Raw genomic sequence first — 9,373 nt, 5'->3', positions numbered from 1 at the left:
TATTTTTTCTTCCTAGATCTTATTTGTGAGTCACTTAATAGGTGTTGAACCTTTTAACATGGCGTGGAAAGCTTTCAAGTGCGCATGTAGATAGGATTTGAAGTCCTGAGGGAGAAGGGGGAATATCAGAGAGAGAGAGAGAGAGAGAGAGAGCAGGCGTGTACCAATCAGCACTTAGACATAACAAGGCTACCATGAATTCAAAACTACAAAAAAGTCTTGGTCTTTCAATGATATTTTTCTTCCATTAACGATACAGAAGTCATATTGATCTGTCAGGAAATACTAAAACACCCTCAAAACATTCCCTAGAACCACAAAACACTGAAAAACCTCTTGAGAACCCCAGTAACCCTTTAAACATTTCCTTAGAACTACGAAAACCCCCTTGGTAAACCCCAATAACTTAAACTTTTCCTAGAACGACGAAATATCCTTGAAAACTCTCTTGAGAACCCCAGTAACCCGTTAAACTTTTCCTTAGAACTACGAAAACCCCCTTGGTAAACCCCAATAACTTAAGCCTTTCCTAGAATCACGAAATATCCTTGAAAACCCTCTTGAGAATCCGAATAACCTCTTAAACTTTCCTTAGAACCACGAAAACTTCTTTGAAAACCCTGTGAGAACCCCATTAACTTAAACTTTCCCCAGATCCACGAAAACTATGAAAACCCTTTGAGAACTGCAGTAACTTAAAAAAAAAAATTCCTAGTCATGAAATACCCCGAGTAAACCTCTGATAAGCCCAAGAACCCTAGAATCACAAAATATCCATTGTAAACCCTCATGTGAACCCCAGTAATTTAAATATTCCCTAGAACTACTAAACACCCATTGAAAACACCCTTGATAACCCCAATAACCCTAGAATCACGAAACGTCCAGTGAAAACTCCTTTAAGAACACCACTTACCCTAAAACGACGAAATATCCTCGAACACACCCTTTAACACCAGTAATCCTCCTAATCTGTCTCTTGAACCACGAAAACCCTCCTTTGTATAATCCCTATAACCCTTAGAGTCACGAAAAACTGAATAAACACTCTAAATAACACCAACAACCCTTTAATCCTTTCAATACCGGGGCACATTGTTTACCTTGAGATTTGTGTACGATTAGACCATTTTATTGACATTAGGAAGAGTCTAAGGAGGTCAGAAGATTATTGGCCACAGTCTTCACTATTCTAATCCCCCACATAAGTTTCTGAAGCTGTTTAAAATCATCAATATGAATATAAAAAAATGCATCATGGTACTGAAGAGATTAAAAGTACATTAAATGACACCAATTATCCTTGAAAATCACGAAAATGCTCCTTAAACACCTTAAATAAGACTAATAAACCCTTTAATATGTCCCTAGAATTAACCCAACATTCTGGAAAGCCCTAATTTTTCTTAGAATCACGAAAAACTCCTTAAAAGCACCCTAGATAACCAATAACCCTTTAATCTGTCCCTAGCATCACTCCAAACCCACTTCAGAACCCCAATTTTCCTTAGAATCACGAAAAATTCCTTAAAAATACCCTAGATAACACCAACAACCTTTAATCTGGCTCTAGAATCACTCCAAACCCCCTTGAAAACCCCTTTGAGAACCCCAGTAACTTCCATCTCATGCTGTTGAAAGGAGGGCAAGGACAGAACAAGGCGGTGCTGGAGAGTGAGTGCTTGAAAACATGAGAGGTGCCTTGGCGCCCTGACGTGGAACCCAGATGCCTTTCCCTTTAATTTGACGCCCACATCGGGAATCAATATACCTCCTGCTGCCACTGGGGGAGGGAAGGAGGGAGGAGGGAGGGGTTCTTTATGCTTTTGCGAGGTGAAATATGTAAGATTGAGTTATTTTTTTAGTATTATTATTGGTGTTTAGTTTCAAGGTCGTAATGTTAGTGAGTTATTGCTTTATTTTATTTATTTATTTATTTATTTATTTATTTATTTATTCTTTTATTTTGGTTAAGTGTAGGTTAGGTTCATTTATGTTATTTATTTGTTAATCTACTTATTTTCGTGTTGCTGTATTATTGTTGAATTGTTACTACTCTCTCTCTCTCTCTCTCTCTCTCTCTCTCTCTCTCTCTCTCTCTCTCTCTCTCTCTCTCTCTCTCTCTCTCTCTCCGACGAAATCAATCAAGTGAAGCAAACATTGAAGTCTGAAAGGATTCGAACCTGTGGATATCGGTTCACGGGAGCATATGTGGGTCATGCGTGACGTCACGAGCATTGATCACGTGGGCCATGAGAGAGAGAGAGAGAGAGAGAGAGAGAGAGAGGGAGTATTCGTATAACTGCACACCTTAGAAAAATTTGTAGCAATAGTAGTAGTAGTAGTAGGAATAGTAGGAGTAGTAGTAGGAATAGTAATAGGAATAGTAGTAGTAGTAGTAGTGTAAGTGATGAAATAATAGAATTACGTAACACTGTTCCTTGCTCCTTCAGGTGGCAGACTGCTTCAAGAATGCCAAGCTGTACAAGAGGGAAGTGCCTGCCTCCGGGGATGTGCCGCGGGAGATGGTGGTGCTGTTCACGTGGCTGGGCGCCAAGCAGAAGCACGCCCACAAGTACGCTAAGTGCTGGACACGGCGAGGCCACGATGTGCTGTACGTTACCACCTCCGTCAGGGACTTGCTCTTCCCCAAAACTGGAGCAGAGGTGGGGAAGAGTGGCTACCTTTTATTTATTTATTTTTTCATTTATTTTTTTTTTTATTCACTCACTCTTATACTCTTCTACTCTACTTGTATACTTAGATTCCTTTTCATTCTCTCTTGTACTCCAAGCCACTTATTTACCTGTTATTTGATACTTATTTTCTCATATCTACATCTATCTGTTTCCTGTATTTAGATTTGTATTGATTCTCTCTCCTGTGCCAAGCTGATTTATCTGTGTAAAGTTAGAATCTTTAGCCACTGACTATACGCCCCAAGAATATAGCCATGATAGGTAAAGGAGTAGACAATTGATAGGAGACATAGCAAAACCTTAATAATAAATAACTGAAGAGTAGTATAGTTGACTGTATGGCCAATAAAAACATCTCTAGGAGTTAAAATAACCAACAAATAACACCAAACACAATAACAACACCTCTACAACCTAGAATAACAAAACAGATAACAACCTAAAATAGCCAGCAGATAACACTAAACACTTTAACAACACCTCTACAACCAAAAAATAAGGAGGAATATAACACCAAACCTATTTACAACACCCAAACAACCAAAAACAACAAAGCACATAACATTAAGCTTTCTAATAACACCTCAACGTAAAAGAACAAGCAGATAACACCAAGCACAATAACAAGACCTCTACAACCAAAAATAAGGAAGAATATAACAATAAACCCATTTACAACACCTAGACAACCAGTAACAAGCTAACGGGGCAATTGACAGATAACGGCCAATCGCGTGGTGGACTTCCTGGACAAGAAGGAGTCAGATGTCATCGTGCACGGGCTGAGTGTGGGCGGTTACCTCACCCAGCGAGTCCTCATGGCAGCACGGGACTCACAGATCAAAATATCCCATCAAATATTCGACAGTTTCAGTGAGTGTCGGGATGGTTTGGGATTGGTTCACTCAGCTAACTCTCTCTCTCTCTCTCTGGGACCTGCTTGGGAACTGGCATCTAAGTGGGCCTTTTTGTTTATTCGTTTTTGTTGCTCAGATTTCCCCTATTATGTCAAAAAAGAGCTGGATTTTGTAGTGTCATTGGTGTCTTGTTGTGATATGGGATCTTTGGGATTAGTTCTTACAAGGGCTGGATGATGTAGAGTCACTTGTGTATTTTATATTGATGTATTTTATGTGCTGTGTGTTTTTCCTTGACTTTTCATGATGTGTAGTGTGTCGTTTGGATCGTGATATTGTTTTGTTAATGGCAAGTATGCTTTGTGGACAGTAAAACATCAATCAATCAGTCAATGTGCCATAGTTTGAGGCTACGGAAATGCCTTGGAGGGAGGAGATTGTTACTTGTACCACCATTCACTTCTCACTTACACCTGTCCTTTTCTTGCAGGTTCTGGCCAACACAGTGTTAATCAATCACTATAACATTATTGAGGCTTTACAAATATCCTGGTGTGAGCTAAAATACGTGTACCATCACTCATTCCTCACTCTTACTCCTGTGTTTTCCTTACAGCAAACTGTTCTGGAATGGAGGCTGGGGTAGAGAATGCAGTGAATCCTAAGTACCAAGGACTTGCCAAGGCTTTAGTGGGGTAAGAACTGCTGTGGTGCTGTCTTGTCTCCTCTTGTACACTCACCAAGTCTTGAGTAACCTGTAATTTTGTAGTTTGTCTTCCCTTAGTCATTGATCTCCAGATAATCCGCTTGCAAAATATGACAGATGGATTTAGAGTGTGTTAGAGGATTGGTATTGAGGGAATGCTATACATAGTGGAAATGAGAGGTGTATGTTACTTGGTTATTGATTGTGAATGATAGTTTGTATTTATTTCATGTTTATGTTATCATTGAAGTCTGATTAAAGCTGGCTGTAACACACAAAGACTGATTGAGTTTATTTATTTTAGTTAATGTTGCCAGATGTGTTAATTTTATCCCTCCTGCTGACTGCTATTCATGTGACCAGTGATTCCTTTCTGATCTAAGCTGACTAATACAATGAAGACTCTAGCATTGGTAGTTTTAGTTAATGATACCAGATGTGATGATTTTACCTCTCCTACTGACTGCTTATCACCTGCCTCATTGTTTCCCTTCTGGATGTTGATCTTAGCTGGCTACTCGTTTTGCTAATCCTGTAATAATGAAAACTTTCCTCCTCCTTATCTGACCAGCGTGTTTCCCTCCCACCAGAGTTTATGTCAAGTACGCTGACCTGTCCAGTATTTATGAAGCACAGAGATTTGCTGTCACCAGTCCTTGCAAGGCTCCAGCTTTGTATCTACACAGGTGAGTTGGAAAGGAACCCCAAACACACACACTGGTGGGGCTATGGATCATATTCTGAAACACCATTGCATCACACCCTAGTACTTTCAAAAAGGGTGTAATTGAAGCTATATTTGTTATTTAAGGGTGTTTTCAATAGTTGTAGTGACTAATTAACAAGATTTTTATGTTAATACCAGGAGAAATTCTCTTGATAACCCAGCTTTTCATCTCTATGACCTTTGAAAATAGTTGTAGTGAGAGAATATTTTTCAGTACCAGTTTTAATTTGACAAAGAACATAAAAACACAAGGTACTGTTCCCTAACTTGTTTCCTCTCATCATTGCAGTTTAGCTGATGAGGTGACTCCATTCCCGGACATCAGTGACGTCGTCCAGGCGCAGCAGAAGGCCTCCATCACCACCACTTACCTGATCCCCGCTGAGCTCAGAGTACCCCACGTCTCCCTCCTCAAGTACCTCGGCGATGAAAAATACATGGGATACGTTGATAAGTTTATAGGTGAGTGACACATGGCAGTATGTACAAAGCCCTTCACTGCCACATTACTTCATTGTCAGTTTGTGAATTGCTTACTGCATTGACTAGTGAAACAAGTCCTGCTAGTCCTTCCAAATTAGGCCCTTCAGTACCATGACGCATTTCCATATTCATTCTGCTTACTATTTGGTGATTTTAAACAGCTTTAGAAACTCACATGTGGGATTTGATTAGTGAAGACTGGTCATTAATCTTCTGACCTTAATAAACTCTTCCTAATGTCAATAAAAGGGTCTAATTGCACACAAATCTCAAGGTAAAAATGATTAAAATGTGTCCCAGTATTGAAGGGGTTAAGAATGGAAATAAAGTAACAAAATTTAAAGCACCCGGAGAGAACTTCCTTTCCTTGATATACTGTACTAATGCACCATTCCTGCCTTTCCCCACAGAGAACTTCAGGGGATACGTCACGAATCCGAACCTCGACCACACGCGCTTAGCTATCACAGACTACATCACAGAAGTCCCAGCATTCTACCCTGAGCGGATCCTTGTCTCTCAATAAGGGCATGTCATAGGTGTTCCATCAAGTCCTCCCCAGTGTGCATCACCAAGAATCCCCGTGCAGCACCTTCCTTTGTAGACTTGAGTGTTTGCCTTGCAGCGCTACCTGAGGGAGTCGAGTGGTGTGGTGACTCCCTATACTGCAAGCCCTGTGGTGGTGGTGGGTAGTGTCAAGTGAAAGAACCTCAGGTAATTGCTTGCTAGGAGAGTAACATTCTTGATTTTTGTATCTTTTTTCTAATTTCGTTCTTTATTCAGTGCTTAGTATGTTCTTGAGACTTGGTGATTTGTATGGCTCTTTTTCTTTTATCCCTGAAGAGTCACTGATTCACACACCAAAGGTAGTTATTGTGCTGGATTGGATGGCTGAGAGACAAGGCATGGTGTAGTGTCTTGTCCCAGTCACCCTGCAGTAAAAGAAATCTTGGTTTGGAATATGTCATCATTTTCACCTGGGAGGCAGAAGATTTCCTCCCCACATCCCCTTCTTTGCATGGGTGTAGGTCTGGTTCAAGAGTGCCGGTGCCCTGGGGAGGCTGCCAACTAGGGCTGGCCTGGAGTGTCAATGGAACAAAGGCTTTCAGTTAAATAGCATCTCTTTATATTAGGAATTGTCTGTCAATGAAGCATTTACCAGTGATGCATTATTTCAACAAGTGTTTCAGTGAGGCATAAATATTAACCAGTGACTCGCCAAGTTTCTTTCACTGAAGCAGAATTATTAACCGGTGACTCATTATTTCAACATGTCTCTCACTAAAGCATGATTAGCAACCAGTGATGCATTATTTCAGCAAGTGTCTCATTATTTGCCTCTGCCAGAACATTGAGGGACCAAGGACTTGCTCTGCACAATACAATTATATGCTATCAAATTTTGGTGAAGTCTCAGGGGGTAGTATTTGAGTAGAAGGGAGGATACATTCAGGCAGGACCTGGTCGCTGTGTGGGTGGGGGAAGAGTCGCCTTTCAGTAGTGGTTTGCTGTGCACCGCCTTACCTGAGGTTCTTTCAGCAGAGGGACCACAAAAGCCTCACTGTTGAACACAAATATTGGAGAATCATGATGCTATTTTAATGTACTACATGTACTCTGATGATGAAGTCTTTTATATCAATAGTTTTAATTTTATAATGAATATATATATATGAGAATTATACATGAATACAGTGTATGTGTGTAACTTCGTACGTACTCAGAAATTACCTATATATATATCTATAACTACAGCCAGATGTGCATAAGGTGTTATAATGTTTCCATGTGTTAGGTGTGACTAATACCACCTTAACCTTGCCTCTGAGTCTCAAGGGAAGGAGTTGACAGTGCAGGAGTGCAAGGACTGTGCCTGTGTTTCTGAAATGCAGTGATACAAGATACAGGATTTTGTAATTTATAGACTAAAAAAATAATTGTTGCCTTTCTAATATTACCACAAAGAGAAACTGACCAAGAATAGAGATAAATCCAGAAAGTGATAGGCTCACTAATTGTTTCTCCTAGAATAGAAACATTTTAATTCCCTGTCTTGAAGTGTCACAGATGGTTGGGGATAGAAACCCTGAGCACAGTGATAGAGAGAACAGGGTATGAATATTAAACCCTAATGATTGTAAGGTCCTAAGATAAATTCCTTGTCTTAGACTGTTACAGATGAGAAATTGGTCCAAAAGGCAGGATAGATAATTGACAAACACTTTGGTTGGGGGGATAGAAGGCTTTAAATGGTGGGACTTAGTGATTGTAAGGTCCTAAGACAAAAAATTGATATAAAGATAGAATAGATTCTCAAGACCCTGGTTGGGGAGTGAAACCCTTAACACTAGTATGAAGAAGGTCCTGAGATGATTCCTGGGTCCTTACACCTCCACTCATCCACCTACTAGAGTGTGGATAACATAGGTGAAGTGTGTGGATGGGGATGTGTGGGTAAACATGACCTTGAAAGCAAATACAGCCAGGTGCAAGTGCCTAATTAGTAGAGAGGCAGGTTAATCATGGCTACACCTGTTTGAAGGGGAGAATAACACTTGTGTGCTTCTGTCAACACGCTAGGGATGACACGGCACACTTTGGGGCAATTAATGTGATAAACAACAGTGACAGCGTCTTTACCAGGAGCCTTGAGATGTTGAAGGTTTCCAGCAAGGGGTTGTTTTGGTTCTCATCTGGAATGTGTTGGTGTTGAGGTAGAGATGTACTGTGAGAGGATGAAGAATAAAGTATATGATGATTGAAGTGGATTTGTTGGTGTCATTTGTCTTGTCATCAGTTTTTCACCTCTTCGTTCCTGTGGGAGTTGAATTTGAGTGTATGTACGTCAGTCGAACTTCAGTCTTCATTGTCAAGGTCTGTTGGATAAAATTCATTTGGCTTTATTTGTCTAATTTGCTTGTTTTATGGTTAGAATGCAATTTTTAACATATCAAATTTGTTTCTTCCTTAAGATATCTTGGGTAAAGTTAATTTGTTTTTGCCTTTTTCTTATGTTGGTCTTAGGTCTCTCGCTGCTTATTACTTTCACTATCTTACTTGTTGAATGGTCATGGTGCAATTTTGAGTCGGACTTTATTTCCTGTACTAAAGGTCTGCTGGGAAAAAACCTTCTATCTGCTCGGTTTTGCTTGTACTATCTTACTTTTCTCAGTTCATTTCACTGTCACTTATGTACTGGTTACCATGTAATACTTAAATACTAAACATCAACCTCCCTGTTCATAAAGACTTGTTTGCAAAGAGTTATGGAAGTTCATTTGCTGTTTAGAATTCACATCTCTTTCATTATATTTGCTTGCATTCCTCTCATCTCCTGATATTCTCTGTGGGATATTAATGCATCAAATTGAACTCTTCCTTCTCATACAGGTTCATTGTTGTTTGAGATGCACCTGTATTTTGCTTATATTCTCTGCTTGTGTTTCTCTCACTCTTTCTTGGTGTCTGCATTTTACAAGTTACCTGTTTAATTGGCTTTGGAATATTAATACATCAAACTTCACTTTTTTTCTCCTAAAACTTCATACTTGTTAGAAATTCACCTGTATTTTGGTGTATTTGCTCATATTTCTCTTACTCTACTGATATAATTGTCCTGTAAGCTGTCTCATGGTGGCTGAGGGACAAAATTAATGTCATCAGTCTCACTTTTCCTGGTCTAAAACTTCACTGGTTTGAATATTTACTTGTACTCATTATACTTAACTATATTCTCACACTTTACTGGCACTTTCAGTAAATTCTGCATCTGATTTAACTTTTCTAGCTCCTAAAAACTTCGTTATTACTTGAAATTCACATGAGTTTCATTATATTTGCTTGTATATCTCTCACTGTAATGCTCTCAGTCACAGTGTTCAAGTGAAGGTCCTCTCATTCT

General features: G+C 39.5%; 1 protein-coding gene across 1 annotated transcript in view; it reads left to right on the top strand.

Moving 5' to 3' along the window:
* The window catches only part of LOC123519645 (transmembrane protein 53-like), a 12,988-nt gene extending 4,748 nt beyond the window's left edge, over window positions 1-8,240 (top strand). The window contains exons 2-7 of the mRNA XM_045281102.1: window positions 2,454-2,666; window positions 3,419-3,572; window positions 4,173-4,251; window positions 4,853-4,948; window positions 5,279-5,451; window positions 5,883-8,240. Of these exons, the coding sequence (XP_045137037.1) occupies window positions 2,454-2,666; window positions 3,419-3,572; window positions 4,173-4,251; window positions 4,853-4,948; window positions 5,279-5,451; window positions 5,883-5,998 (831 nt within the window). The 3' untranslated portion in view covers window positions 5,999-8,240. The remainder of the gene's footprint in view (window positions 1-2,453; window positions 2,667-3,418; window positions 3,573-4,172; window positions 4,252-4,852; window positions 4,949-5,278; window positions 5,452-5,882) is intronic.
* Window positions 8,241-9,373: the final 1,133 nt, after the last annotated feature.

Source organism: Portunus trituberculatus, chromosome 45 (genome assembly GCF_017591435.1).
Source record: "Portunus trituberculatus isolate SZX2019 chromosome 45, ASM1759143v1, whole genome shotgun sequence".
NCBI lineage: Eukaryota > Metazoa > Arthropoda > Malacostraca > Decapoda > Portunidae > Portunus > Portunus trituberculatus.
The sequence above is the reverse complement of the archived record's forward strand: the minus strand, read 5'-3'. Positions and strand labels throughout refer to the sequence as shown.